Source organism: Populus alba, chromosome 5, assembly GCF_005239225.2.
Source record: "Populus alba chromosome 5, ASM523922v2, whole genome shotgun sequence".
NCBI classification, from domain to species: Eukaryota; Viridiplantae; Streptophyta; class Magnoliopsida; order Malpighiales; family Salicaceae; genus Populus; species Populus alba.
This window is the reverse complement of record NC_133288.1, coordinates 22,727,684-22,742,905: the sequence shown is the minus strand read 5'-3', so window position 1 is coordinate 22,742,905 and position 15,222 is coordinate 22,727,684. Positions and strand designations below refer to the sequence as shown.

The following is a 15,222-nucleotide window of genomic DNA, read 5'->3' as shown; positions in this document are numbered from 1 at the left end:
CTAACATGTCTTTTCAACCCACCACACATTCAAAACCCGTTTAACTTTAAAAAATTCTTTTCAAAACAACTTTTCTTTTTATTTTTTTTAAATAAAGTAATCGACTTGAGTTAACGAGCAATGCAGTTTGGAGCGAGGGATAACGAGATTTTTCACATGTCAAAACCTTCATGCTCATTAAGATTTATGTTTCACTTGTTAAAAAAATAATTATAGTGTTTTATATAAAAAACTAGAAAAACATAATAATAAGAAAAAAAAACATAAAATTAACTAAAAAAAATATTTACTTTTTCAAAGAAATAAATCTCCAGCGAAGATTAATATCTTTGGTTTGTTGTCTGTATTACTATTTATATTGGCTTGTTCTTTATATTATTATTCTAGAAGATTCAATGGTTAAGAAATATTAATTTGTTGTAACGGTACCAATTTGGATAACTTATAGAAATATTAATTTGAGTGGAGATCTGGGTTGCTAGCTGCAACTTGCTGCGAGTGTCAATAACGAGCTAGCTTGGGCAAAAATAACTTCCAATCGTCCTCTGGCAGAAAATTGCCTCCCGACAAGGGCAAGTCTATAAATACAGGCTAATTAGTTGTGATTTCAAATGCCATTTTCGACCTTCTTCTCTTCATTATTATTATTATTTTTTTATATATATAACCTGGGCTGTCCAAGCCAGCTTGCGTATACCATGACTAATTTATAGACTCACTGAATACCCTACAAACCTAATAAATAAGTAAAACACCACGGGAATGACATGCATACACAAAAAAGATCAAACCCAAATGCAGAGGAAAAAAAAAAAACAGGTCCTTTCTCCTGTTATGCCATTAAAGAATTGGTTCGTAAAAGGTAATATAAATTATATCTTAGAGTCTCACCTAACAGTTTAAGTTACTGGGTTGAAATGGTTTTTTTGACATGGTATTAGAGCGTTAATAATTAAACGGTCACGAGTTCGAGGTAACATGAACCTATACAAATTTTAAGTTGAAATGACTTTCACTTAAGGAGGTAAGTTCAAAACTTTAATTTTATATTAAAAAATTAATTTAATTTAATATTTTAAAACTAAAATTTTAATGTATAATTTATATTATTACGACAAAAAAAAAAAAGAGTGTAGGGTGATGAAAGTCATGACCTAGCCATTTTGAACTCCCACTGCCTGGCATTAATTGTAAAGCGTCCCTTTCACCTACCTACTTGCTTGCACTCAATCCCAAGCTGAAAATGGTTCACATTGGGAGAGAACGGGAAGGCGCAGCAAAGAGACAAGTGCGCACCTCCACTGCACTCCTTCTTCCCAGTGGATCAAAACATTCTTGTTTGACACTTGAGGGTATAGCTCATTGGTCAACAGCAAAGTTTGTCTTTGCGAAGATCCTGGGTTCGATCCTCAAGAGTACTCACAATGTCATGGCACAAAAAAAAAAAAAAAAAAAAAACATTCTTGTTTTGTCACAAATTCACAAGCTCAAAGCTCAAAGAGGAAAGAACTCTTGAATTAATTCCAATTATTTTTTACCTAAGCTTTGGTGCTTGTTTGGTAGGGTGATATAAAGTTTTTTTTTTTATATTTATTATTTTAAAATATATTAAAACATATTTTTTAATTTTATTCTTAATATTAATATATCAAAATCATAAAAAACACTTAGAAATTAATTTAATATGTTTTTAAATAAATAAGTAATATATATATATATATATATATTAAAACATAAAACAGAAACTACCGTATTCTAAAAAGATCCCAAGAAGGTGGACCCAGAAAAAGCTCTTATAGCTAGAGTACAGTGAATGCTGCCAGTGCCAGCTTCCAGAGAATTGAGAACCACTGCTATCGTATAATAACTATAAATTCCGACACTTTTGCCTCTCGTTACAGATTACAAGCGCAACTACGCTCCCTTCCCCCCACCCTCTCTTTCTCTCCATGAACAGATACTGTAATTAACGGCGGAGTTCATGACGCTGATTGCAATGGAGTTCTCAAGCAAGACAATGAAGCTTCTTCTGCTTTGGATTTCTTTCTTTCAGGCTAGATTTTTCTTTTCCTTTCTTTTTTCATCACATTTTTTTCCCTTTTTCCTCTCAGATGTGTCTGTTTCGAGTTTTTTTTTTTAAAAAAATATATATGATAAAATTTTATGAAAAAATAAGAAAAAAAAACTTCATCTGTTTTCGTTTCTTCTTCCCTGTGAAAAATTAGAATTACTATAATTTGCTCGTAGAATTTAAGATTTATTCAAAATTAAAGAAAATGAAGCATTCGATTTACTTGTTACGTGTCCTCTCACTGCGACTTATAGTGTGTGTATGTAATGAAGAACTTCTGTTGAGGCTTTTTTTGTTGTCTTTTTGCTTCAGTTTCTATAAACTTAAGGACTGAATTTTGTGCATGTTCAGGTGTTATTTTTTGTATCTATAGTCAGCGGGGAGAGGTCTGATACTAGGTTGCTTCTGACACGGAATGCAGTATCTAGGTGAGTTTTTTTTTTTGCTTAAAATAAAAGGGTTGAGTTTTATTGGGTTGATGATTTATTTATTTTTGAAATGATTTGCAGGGAGAGACACTCAGAGGAATATTGTGCAATGTATGATATTTGTGGAGCACGTGAAGATGGGAAAGTTTTGAACTGCCCATATGGTTCCCCTTCTGTGAAGGTATCTGGATTTTCTCTGTTTTTTTAATTAAATTGGATGGTGCGTTTTGCTTTTTTTTTTTTCTTCCTGGATATACTATTTTTTTGTTGTTTCTCAGCCAGATGACTTGCTTTCACAAAAGATCCAAAGCTTGTGTCCTACAATTACTGGCAATGTTTGTTGTTCAGAAGCTCAGTTCGACACGTTACGGTCACAAGTTCAGCAAGTATAGACTTCGTGTTTGGTGTTTGAGAGTAACGATATTTATGTGTGGTTGTATGTGTATGTATTAATTTATGAATGTTTTCCAGGCAATTCCATTTCTGGTTGGCTGTCCAGCATGTTTGAGAAACTTTTTGAATTTGTTCTGCGAGCTTACATGCTCTCCACATCAGAGCACGTTTATCAATGTCACCACTACGGCTAAGGTTTGTAGTCCCTAGTGTTATGGTTGGGTTTCTAGAGGTATTTTGTGTTCTTGTATTATCAGGAGCAAGGGAAATTCCTTTGTGTTGAATCCGTTCTATGAATTAGTTAATGAATTAAGGCATCTTCATTAAACGTACCTTTTAATTCTATTATTCCTCACATAATAAAATGTTCTAAATTTTAAAATGGAAATGTGAAATTGTTATAGCTTGCTCTTTGAATATTGTGTTTTTGATTGAGCTTATGGTTGTTAGAATTCTTGTTGGAAATTCTTTGTGTCGAAGAATGTAATTTTATTAGAGGTTTCTTATTCTCTTTTCAGGTTAAAGGCAATTTGACAGTGAGCGGCATTGATTTTTATGCATCTGATGCTTTTGGTGAAGGGTTGTATGAATCTTGCAAGGACGTAAAGTTTGGGACCATGAACACTCGAGCTCTAAATTTTATTGGTGCTGGTGCTCAAAATTTTACAGGTGATTTTTTACTTTAAAGCTGTAGCCTTAGGTTCCTTGCTCCCATCTATCTGGTCTCTTCTCTCCCTGCCTCTCTATCTCTCACACATGACGAGGGTGTTGTTGAAGCAGTTAACACGACATTTCTTTTTGTACCCATGATCTTAAGATGCATGGGCTGTGGTTGATGATGATTTTGGGTTTGAAGACTTTGCTGGAAGGTGGGGTTGAAGCAGAGAAGTGGGGGCTACCTCAGAATGAATTTCTGTCAAGAGGAAGAACTCCTGATGGACGAGTGTCCTCCATTTTCACCATACCACAATTGACAGACAGCACTGAAATTCTGAAAGATTATGTGTTCCTAGGAAGTTTGAGTCGTAGTTTCTTATGTTTCCTTGACTTATTGCTTCCGTTTTACGCATGATTTTTCTGTGATTTTGTTCAAGTTATAGTGCTTATGCCATGATTTTTTTTGGCAGAGTGGTATGCATTTATTGGTAGACGAGCCGCACTTGATGTGCCAGGCTCACCATATGCTATGACATTCAAGCCTACTGCTCCTGAGTCATCTGGAATGAAACCCATGAATGTTTCTACATATTCATGTGGTGATATTTCGTTGGGTTGTTCTTGCGGTGATTGCCCTCAATCTCCTGTTTGTGCCAATACTGCTCCTCCTCCCCATCATGAAGGCGGTTCTTGTGCAGTGAGAATTGGATCTCTCAAGGCGAGTTATCATCCAGTATATAGCTTTTGAATTTATCCTTTTCCACTGATTTAATTTTTTTGGTTTGGACGCAGAGTAATTTGCTGAAAAATACCGTTGGACATGCCTTGATTTTGTTACTTTAAGTATTTATATGTTCCTCTAATTCAGTTTCACTGTTCATTGCTCAACTCATGCAGGCCAAATGTGTCGACTTTGCTCTAACAATCCTTTATATTATATTGATTTCCATGTTTTTGGGATGGGGTTTGTTTCATCGAAAAAGAGAAAGGAACCAGACTTCTAGAATGAATCCACTGTCGGATATCAAGGGCAGTGGTGAAGTTATCAGGAAGAAGGACGAGAACCTTCCTGCTCAGGTGCCTCCATTTTCCTACCTATTCTTATTGAATGGATTTTGTAGGTTTTTTTTGCCTTCATCTGATCGGTAGGTCGATTCCTTAATTCATAGGCCAATTCCTTGCCACTGAATTCTTTTAACTACTAATTTCCAGATGGTTGAAGATTCTCCTCAAACTGGAAGCAGGGTACAGCTTTCAATCGTGCAAGGATATATGTCAAAGTTCTACAGGTCCACTGTCTATCCCATTATCGCTATCAGTGTAGCTGAATTATTTTTTACCCTTTTAGTTTGTTTCTATTTCAGGAGTTATGGAACATGGGTTGCTAGAAATCCAATCCTTGTGTTGAGCTTGTCATTGGCTGTAATTCTTCTACTTTGTGTAGGCCTCATCCGTTTCAAGGTGGAGACACGGCCTGAGAAGGTAGAATTTAACATACAAATTGCTTCTTTCATCCTTTATGTTTAAATCCTAAAGAAAGGGAGTGTTTTAATTATTTAACCATTCTACAGTCTTTTCTGCTGACATTTTTGGGTCCAACAAATGCTAGAACTAACTAAGTTGACGAGTATCTGTGGAAAGAATTAGTGTATTTCAATGAATCTATTGAAATGCATAAGATATGCTAATGTGTATTTGGAAGTGACAAATTTGGGGGCAATATTCTACTTCGGGAGTGCGGCCATTATTTCCTGGAGAAGTCATAAAAGTATATATTGTTGCTCATTTGACCGTGCTTTAAGTTCTGGGCAATCAGTCTAATCTAGTATTCATTGTTATACTCTTATTAGCGCTACTTTTCTCCATATGCCAGTCAACTGCTAATGCTTGCACTATTTCAGCTATGGGTAGGGCCCGGGAGTAAAGTTGCTGAAGAGAAACGTTTTTTTGACACTCACCTAGCCCCTTTCTACAGAATTGAGCAGGTTTTGCAGTATTCTACAATTTTATTTTATTTTCTTACTTATTTATTTTTTGCTTCCAGTCTAGTTTCCTTCTGTGCTTTTATTTTGATGTTCGCACATATACTCTTCTAGATGCTGGTTCTAGAGACTGAAAATAAGTTTCAAGGCCTCACAAAGGCTTGGATCCTTTTTGTTGTCATCACTTGTGGAACAATTCCTCTTCCTTTCTTTCCTGTATACAGCAAACCAGTTAACATCAGTTTCTTGCTATGCCTTTCCTTATCATAACAAAAATTTTCCATGAAAATGGCTGCAATAGGTTGACTACATCTGTCATTATCACCACTAAATGCTGTATTTATCGTGATAAAGTGCATGCATGTGTATTGTCCTACCCGCAGGATGTGATAGTTGCCTTTTTTATTTCTTAATGCTCGGGCACAGAGACCACCATGCAGTATTCTGATTGCTTTGTGATATTTGATTTTTTATGATAAAAATCTATCCGAGTGCCATTTTGTTTGCTTGATTTGGATTAGTTAGTTGCAAGATTTTTATTCCTCTTCTAATTCTGGAAAGAACTACTGGTGACATGTTTTCCAGCTAATTCTAGCGACTGTTCCAGATGCCGGGGCACAGAAATTGCCAAGTATTGTGACAGAAGACAACATCAAATTACTTTTTGAAGTACAAAAAAAGGTATTCATTTTTACTGGTATCACTCACTTTCTTGAATTTTAGGGTAACAGATTGTTGCATGCATCGCCAGGAACATCAATTGAGTTTACATTTGCTGTTTTATTAGATTATTTTTCCATGTTCCTAGTGGAGAAGGATGATCTGAAATTTCTTAGGTTAATAGTGTTCAGCTTTGACAGGTTGATGGAATCCATGCAAATTACTCTGGATCAATGGTATCTCTGACTGATATTTGCATGAAGCCACTGGACAAAGATTGTGCCACTCAAAGTGTACTACAGGTTGCCTTTTTTCTTTTTTCTTTTTTCTTTTTCTGTTTGATTATCTTTTATTTTGGTATGCAATGAAATGCTTAAAAATATGTGAAAACGAATTTGTTCCATTCTTAGTTAGTGGTAACAAAATTAATAGGACTATAGTGGTTCCTTAAAGGCTTGCCACTGTTACAGTTGCATGTGTTTCCAATAACGAAAGATGAACCTAGAGGTACTTATTTTGATTTTGATTCTTCACTAATATTTCTCTCTCCCCCTCCTTCCCTCCCAGTACTTCCAAATGGATCCTCAAAACCTTGAAAATTATGGAGGAGTTGAGCATGTGAATTACTGTCTCCAGGTATATCTTTTTAGTCTCAGGTTCCATGTTCTTGGAAGCTTGAAGACAATTATCTCAAAAATCATGTCTTCCTCTCCAGCCCTTCCCCCAGCTCCAATAATTCTCTGCCTGATTATTATGATGATACCATGTTATTTCAGCATTATACCTCTGCAGACACTTGTAGGAGTGCTTTCAAAGCTCCCCTTGATCCAAGCACTTCCTTGGGAGGTTTCTCAGGGAATAATTACTCGGAGGTATTTGTTTCCTTTCCTTGTAAATAGAAAACACAATTAGATCAGAAGTCTATAATAATCCTCCGTCTACTTCTCTGGGACAGGCATCTGCATTTATTGTAACTTATCCAGTAAACAATGTGATTGATAAAGAAGGGAACGAAACTGATAAGGCTGTTGCTTGGGAGAAGGCTTTTATTCAGTTAGTGAAGGTTTGTTCTTTGTTTCAGTCCAGTGATTGTGTATATGGTGCCTGGAAACATACATGTATCTCCATTTTTTATAAACATGTTTACCGAATTGTGTCTCATGGTTATTAATATTTGATGACACAAACAACAAGAAGAGAGAGAAATAAGATAACACTAAGGATCTGATCTGTTTGAGTAATAGACCACCCTCCTTAGCGCCAGAATCCTTTTGTTAAGAGTACAAATCTGATCCTTTTCATTTCATTATGGTAATGAACCAAAACACAAACAGAAATGAGTGAAAGATGATACAATTCAGTAAAAAAAAAAAAAAAGGGCTCCAGATAGCAGAAATAAGTGAGATGATATTAGACATCTGATCCAAACTGTAAGTGTCATTCTGTTAATATTGGATCTGCTGCAAAGGGAAAGTATCGTCCTGAATAGTTAGACCATTTAATAGCATATATCTGTATCATCATTTCATTGCTTCATTTTATCTCAATCATCTCATGTGTTTTATGTGACAGAACGAATTATTGCCAATGGTGCAGTCGAAGAATCTCACCCTTTCTTTTTCATCGGAAAGCTCCATCGAGGAGGAATTAAAAAGGGAAAGTACCGCAGATGTCATTACTATTTTGGTGAGCTCTTTTCTTGGTAGAGAAAAAACATTTCCATTTCTAGGTTTTAAATAAGGTACTGTTTAGTGCAATGATAAATGCCCAGGGCTTGCAAACAACAAATTATTTGTTGTATGCTACTTATGTAGCTAACTTTTGATGCCTTTTCCATTTCAGATTAGCTATCTTGTGATGTTTGCCTACATATCTCTTACTCTGGGTGACACACCACATTTATCTTCATTTTACATTTCATCTAAGGTATGTTCTTTTTTACATGGCTTGAACTTTACCCTCTCCCTGCGTAGAACCATATTATATCACATAGTATTTTATTGTATTTCTGTGAATGTGAGGTTTTCTGTATTAAATATTCATATTTTCTTAAACTTTTCCCTTCCCTTCATTCAGTTTATATGATTGGTTGACTTCCAGGTGCTGCTTGGTCTATCTGGAGTTATGCTTGTCATGCTCTCTGTTCTTGGATCCGTAGGATTTTTTAGTGCCATTGGAGTAAAGTCTACATTAATCATCATGGAAGTCATTCCTTTTCTTGTATTAGCTGTAAGTTTCTTTCTTCTACATTTAGACTTCATGTGGTAGTATCATTTTGCCTGCATTGATCATTGAGCCTGAGATTTTAATGGGTTACTTCAATTCTAACTAGCTATAGTGCAACTTGATTACCTATCTCTTTTTATTAGCTAAGTAAAAGGTTCACAGATAAAAGAGCATGAACTAGTTGCCATCCCACCTGCTTTCTCAGCTGCTGCATTTGACTTAAGCCAACAAGAGGTGCAGTTTGCACAAAACATTTAGGGTTATTAGAAGAGTAAAGACAAATGACTCGAAGAGGATTACACTAAAGTGACACACATACATGCAATGGCATGATTTGTCACTCATTGTATAAATCAATTTGTCTCTTTTGCTTAAAGTTTGTTGTGAGGTTTAGCATAACTCTTTGGAGAATTTCCAAACATTCACGCATATAACCTTTCTTGCATAATGACTGACCATTACACTCATATGGAGACTCGTAGTAGTGAAATCTAAATATTATAATCTTTTATTTCAAAATAATCTCTATTCTGAATGGTAGATATTATATTGAATAACCTTCTCTTTAATCTAGGATTCTTACTCTTTTTTTTTCTTTTTTTTTAATTTCAAAGCTGATTTTGTCTTCTTTTTTGGATAAAGCTGTGTTGTAGCTTATAATTAACTGAACTTCTCTGTCATATCAGGTTGGGGTGGATAACATGTGCATATTGGTGCATGCTGTTAAGCGGCAACCATTGGAGTTGCCACTAGAAGGACGAATAAGCAATGCTCTTGTTGAAGTTGGACCATCCATCACACTTGCTAGTCTATCTGAAGTTTTAGCATTTGCGGCTGGAAGTTTCATTCCTATGCCGGCATGCCGTGTGTTCTCTATGTTTGCTGGTTGGATATTTTAATCCTTTTTCTTTAAGACATTTATTATTTTTATTCCACTTTTCTTTTCAAAATCATTACACCATTTTATATCATGCCTCTTTTGCAGCACTCGCTGTTCTTTTGGACTTCCTTCTGCAAGTTACAGCTTTTGTAGCTTTGATAGTTTTTGATTTTTTGCGAGCGGAGGATAAGAGAGTCGATTGCATTCCGTGTATGAAAATTTCATCATCATATGCAGACACTCCTAAAGGTATTTGTTGAGAGGTTATTTACGAGTCATATTTATTTGATGCATTACCTCATTTTCCACATGGTTTCATTAACTGCGTTGTTTTATTCCTTATTGTAAACTCGAATGGTTTCTGATTGAAAATGCAATGTGAATGATTAGGAATTGGTGGGAGAAGACCTGGATTGCTGGCACGTTATATGAGGGTACCAACTTGATTTTATGAAATGTTCATAGAAGTTACATCTTTTCAGATGCTAGTTTAAGTTTAGGTGCTCAATTTTCTTATTGAAGAATGGGAGTTGCTGCTGAGCATTATTCACTAATCAAATTGACATTGTTGTCTTGTAGGAGATCCATGCACCCATACTCAGTCTTTGGGGAGTTAAGATAGCAGTCATTTCCATCTTTGCTGCTTTCACATTGGCCTGCATAGTGAGATGCTCAAGATTACTCTCTCATATTCCTATTTCTTTAGGTGCCTCTTAGGTGTCTTACTTTAACTAGTCATATTTATGGACCAAGTAGGCATTAACCACTCGAGTTGAACCTGGTTTGGAACAACAAATTGTTCTTCCTCAGGACTCATATCTTCAGGTTCAGTTTCTTGATACTGCTTTATAACTTGCTACATACATCTGATATGGTGTTCTATTGTTGTCTGGCGAGTTAAACATGTGATATTTTTATTCATGCAGGGTTATTTTAATAATGTTTCAGAGTATCTCAGAATTGGCCCACCGCTATATTTTGTAGTTAAGAACTACAATTATAGGTAATTCCATTGCTTTTTTGCATAATTTCCCTTTCCTTGCTTTGATCTTTGAACTGATGATACTGCACCCACAGCTCAGAATCAAGTCATACAAATCAGTTGTGCTCCATCAGCCAATGCGGTTCAAAATCTCTTTTAAATGAGGTGAATCATTATTCCTTTTCTTATCTAATGAACGTCACTCTGATATTTACTCCTTACGGGCATTAATTGTTGGAATGGTTGTATTTCCTCTAACAAGAATCTTTTGTCTTCATGCTGCTGTAGATTGCAAGAGCATCATTAACACCAGAATCTACCTATATAGCTATGCCAGCTGCTTCATGGCTTGATGATTTTCTTGTATGGATATCTCCAGAAGCTTTTGGATGCTGTAGGAAGTTCACAAATGGGAGTTATTGCCCCCCTGATGATCAGGTTGTTTTATAATCTTTCACAAAAGCTGGCTTTAATTCTGGCATGAAAATTTGAGCATATTTTTGCCTACTATGATAGTCACATGGCTGCCACTTCCTATGCAGTTCATATGGTCATTAAATTCTATTATGGATTTTGTTGTGGAAAGACATAAGATATGAATTTAATCTCAAATATCTACTTTCACTGTGTAATATCTTTGATATTTAATGGCTTAAAATCAAATGGTAATGGAACCACCAGCGTTCAATACAAGGCCAATTGCAAGCCCATGTTGCTAATTATTGCAGATGTTTGTGTGGTGTGACCATGGTAATTATGGGAATTTTGTGATGAAAATGTACCTTTTCATTTTCTGCTCTTCTTCTTATTGCTTCTCATTGGTGTCATTATTTATTCTCATTACATACCACTGAATAATGTTGAAGCTGATTCTTTTTTCCTGTGTCGCCCAGTTTCCTTGTTGTTCATCTGATACAGGCTCATGTGGTCTTGGTGGGGTGTGCAAAGATTGTACTACAGTAATCCACTTTCTGCTCTTCTTGAAATTTTATTAGACAATTTTCTGCCCATTTACCTTTGAAATGATTTGTGCTTGACTGTCAATTATCAAGGCAGTAGCATCTATCATTTCTCATTTATAGCAGGATCAACTACTAATAACTCTTGGAATTTTTCAGTGCTTCCGTCACTCCGATCTGAATAATGATCGTCCATCTACATCACAATTCAAGGAGAAACTCCCATTGTTCCTCAATGCTTTGCCCTCTGCTGATTGTGCCAAAGGTGGCCATGGTGCTTACACTAGCAGTATAGATCTGCAAGGTTTGCTGCGTTGGAAATTTGTTCTTTCAATCCAGTTCAATAAATTTAGGGAAAGTTGCAAACACAAATGCATGCATTAAAATAGTTCGTCTGCATGCCATATGGTTGCTTGTTATTTGAATGGGTATAAATTCCTCACCCCCCCTCTTTCCTTATCAGGCTACGAGAATGGTGTTATTCAAGCATCATCCTTCCGCACATATCACACGCCTCTTAACAAGCAGGTAGGCAGTGATTTCTAATGGTAAATTTTTCTCAATGTGATATGTTTCTTGTTCCTGTGTAAAGACCTTAACATTTTCTGCATCTCATTCTAGATTGACTATGTCAATTCAATGAGGGCTGCTCGAGAGTTCAGTTCAAGGGTTTCTGATTCTTTGAAGGTAAAAAATCAGAGAAAGTGAATACCACATGGTTTGACCGATGCTATATTTTTTAAAATAAATTATCCTTGTCAGATTTTTTAATCTTGTTTTTCCCCTATGATAGGAGGGTCAACTTTTGTTGCTTCTTTTGTATGATACTAGCTCTGTGCTCATTGAAGGACTGTTTTTTTATGAATTTATTCACTTTTTTTTTTTTTTGCAGAAGACTTGTCTCATAGTTGGCTGTATGCTAGTAAGGCTGTCTCTTAAATGATATTTGTTTTCTGGTGCAGATGGAGATCTTCCCATACTCTGTATTTTATATGTTTTTTGAACAATACCTTGATATATGGAGGACCGCATTGATCAACCTTGCTATAGCTATTGGTTAGTAATCTTTAGAAATCCTTAAACTGGAATGTTCTTTTTTGTCAGGAGTTCATGGATTGCATGCTTGGGGTTCTTACCTCACTTTCTTGCATTCTTGAAGATAACCTGTCTTCTCTTTATTTCACAAATTACTTTTTTTTTTTTTGCTGAGGAGCTAGGCATTTGTTTATTATTCTTCTATACTTGATTTTAACAAAATTTCAAGAATTTCAAGCCTTTCAAGACTGAAGAGATTGTTTTGTTGATTTTGTACTTCTGTGCCTATATCTTTAATCATTAAATGTTTCACACGGTGGTTTGATGATAATGGCCCGGAGATGTGAAACAAAAAATGCAGTGTGTGGGCTGTCTGAGTAAAACATTTACTGATGCATATTTGTACCTTAAACCTTTATTGTTATTTGGTTTTTAACAAATCCAAATGAATTATTTGGTTTAGTATAACTGTTAGTCATTTTCTCTTCTATAAAGCCTCAACTGGCTGGTTTTATTTGGTGATGTACCAGGAGCTGTATTTGTTGTTTGCTTGGTCATCACTTGCAGGTCAGTGTTCTATTTACCCATATTCACCTTTTCATTGACAAAAAAATACTGGCTTCAGTGTTCGGTTCTTCTTTCCAGATGAACTGCTGTATTGAAGAATGACTTCGTGATTATTTTGTTTCCTAACTTTCTTTAAAATGTAGTTTATGGAATTCTGCGATCATTTTGCTGGTGTTGGCAATGATAGTCGTGGATCTGATGGTAACTCTGTTTCCTTTATCATTATCTGTGTATTTTTCATTTTATTTGCAATAATTAACTTGTTCTGCCCAAGTATAATCTCTCTGCTTACAAGATGAAACTCCACAGGGTGTGATGGCAATTCTGAATATTCAACTGAATGCAGTCTCTGTTGTCAACCTTGTCATGTCAGTGGGCATTGGTGTTGAGTTTTGCGTGCATATAACACATGCTTTCTCGGTTAGCATCACATCTTTCTCCATTTTATTTGTATATTGTCCACTTTCCTTCAATGGAACTTCAAATTCATTCTTTCATTTCATTCAGTTAAAAGAAAAATAGATGGAATCCGCATCTGGTTATTTTGGCTTGGTAGTTAACATGTGATTTAGAGCCCATTACATATCGCATCAGAATATTTAATTCTCTCGTAGTTAGTTAATAACGCAACAAGGGAATTGGTTTCCCTCCCGAATGTGGAAACTTCATGCTTTTGGCTCTAAGGTTCTTCTTGATGCACTGTTACACCTTTTCTTTGTTTTCATGTTCTTAAACAGGTGAGTTGTGGTGATAGAGACCAGCGAGTAAGGGATGCTTTGGGTACAATGGGAGCTTCTGTCTTCAGGTTCCTCTTTCCCTCTGGCTCGTATTATGAACTAGATTGCTGAGACCCCCGTGCTGCTCACTCTGTTGATACTTACAAATTAGCGATAATGCAACTATAGGCCGGTTTGATTGACACCTCTTGAATTATTATTTTCTGATTTCAACCCCAAATTATAGGGTCTTTTGATTGGCACTTCCCCTTCTGTTAGATTATGTCCATCTTAATCATTAAATACCACTTTCAAGTCACGTGTTTTCCTAAAAAATCACCCAAAGATCATCAGAAGAAAATAAAATAAAACAATCAAGGCGGCTTGATTTATGATAATTTTATCATATTGTGGGAAGAACACATAACATGCGCCACCCACATGTTATTTTAAAGAAGTTTGATGCAGTCTCCCTTTTTCCAAGAGATGCACCATAAAAGAAGTAAATTTTAAAAAAGAAAAGGCAAGAAAGGGAAAAATTATAATGTCTTTTGCACACCCCATTAATGCATAGGTCATTGCAAGCACGATTCTTAGCTCAAATCACCTACTTTTATTTCAACGTGGAGTTCTGTATTAATCACAACCATCTTATTGAAAAAAGGTCTCTGCCATGTAATTTTGCAGTGGCATCACATTAACAAAGCTAGTTGGCGTGATTGTTCTTTGCTTCTCAAGGACGGAAGTTTTTGTGGTTAGTGTCCCTCCATTCAAATTCCCATCACAAGAGCCAATATTTCCCAGTTTGTTTGACATCTCCCTCTCGTGTTCTGCAGGTTTATTACTTCCAAATGTACCTCGCACTGGTTCTTCTTGGTTTCTTGCATGGGCTGGTGTTCTTACCGGTAAGCTTGTTGAGTTTCCAAATCCCTCTTCACTTCATTGTTACCATCTAGCTTCTTTTCTGGATCAATCATAAAATAGATGTTGGTGGGTATATTTCAGTGACAAGAAAAATGTAGCATGTTCATATACCTAGATCGAAGTTGGACAAACACATCAATCAATAAAAAGTAGTCTCATCTTTTAGGAACCAAACTTCGGGGAAGGCTGAGGTTTTCTATTTTGCCTTAGGAAGGGTTTGTAAATTTTCATCTCGCATTCTTATAGAACAGATAAGAGAACGCTATCTTCCCCTGGATCAACTGTTTGCAGGTTGTTCTGAGCATGTTCGGTCCACCTTCAAGATGTAAACTTGTCGAGAAGCAAGAAGACCGGCTATCAGTTTCCTTGAGGCCCTGAGAAGCTGTAATGCTGTATCATAGTTCTTTTTGTAGGTTAACTAATATGCTCTTTTCTTCTTCTTCTCTTCGCTTTTCTTCGAGATACTAAAGTTTAATATATAGTTAGTGAAGCAAAAACGCTCAAAATGGGTCCTGAAATATGTAAAGTACAGAGTGTTTATTCCAGGAAGAAAATGGTTGGGCTGCAAGGTTACAGATTTGTCTATTTTCTTTTGATGCACACTTGGCTGTTGATTCCAATCGATCGTGCTTCATTTCCTTTGATCTGTCTCGTTATCTTTTGATCTTTGCCTTTCTTTCTATTAGTGAATTCCTATAATTTTTTCATAATCATTATTTAACCTCGGCTAGTTGGGGTTGAG

The 15,222-nt window shown here is 35.8% G+C and overlaps 1 protein-coding gene across 1 annotated transcript; it reads left to right on the top strand.

Moving 5' to 3' along the window:
- Positions 1-1,862: 1,862 nt before the first annotated feature.
- Positions 1,863-15,122, top strand: LOC118061921 (uncharacterized). Its single transcript, XM_035075549.2, has 39 exons — positions 1,863-2,053; positions 2,423-2,499; positions 2,581-2,680; positions 2,778-2,885; positions 2,971-3,087; positions 3,411-3,561; positions 4,020-4,267; positions 4,447-4,626; positions 4,762-4,838; positions 4,914-5,031; positions 5,451-5,534; positions 6,117-6,212; positions 6,392-6,493; positions 6,759-6,827; positions 6,968-7,063; positions 7,147-7,254; positions 7,764-7,877; positions 8,034-8,117; positions 8,292-8,420; positions 9,104-9,302; positions 9,403-9,546; positions 9,688-9,731; positions 9,877-9,960; positions 10,054-10,122; positions 10,224-10,300; positions 10,375-10,444; positions 10,568-10,717; positions 11,173-11,238; positions 11,398-11,542; positions 11,702-11,766; positions 11,860-11,925; positions 12,201-12,294; positions 12,804-12,840; positions 12,984-13,041; positions 13,150-13,260; positions 13,578-13,645; positions 14,244-14,310; positions 14,393-14,461; positions 14,772-15,122. The coding sequence occupies exons 1-39, from the start codon at positions 1,982-1,984 to the stop codon at positions 14,856-14,858; spliced, it is 3,900 nt and encodes a 1,299-aa protein (XP_034931440.1). The 5' UTR covers positions 1,863-1,981; the 3' UTR covers positions 14,859-15,122.
- Positions 15,123-15,222: the final 100 nt, after the last annotated feature.

Bases quoted from the DNA above. Each gene is read 5' to 3' on its own strand.
- LOC118061921 (XM_035075549.2), top strand. From the start codon at position 1,982: ATGACGCTGATTGCAATGGAGTTCTCAAGCAAGACAATGAAGCTTCTT. The intron at 9,303-9,402 runs GTTGGATATTTT...CCTCTTTTGCAG, and splicing joins TGTGTTCTCTATGTTTGCTG to CACTCGCTGTTCTTTTGGAC. The intron at 9,732-9,876 runs GTACCAACTTGA...GTTGTCTTGTAG, and splicing joins TGCTGGCACGTTATATGAGG to GAGATCCATGCACCCATACT.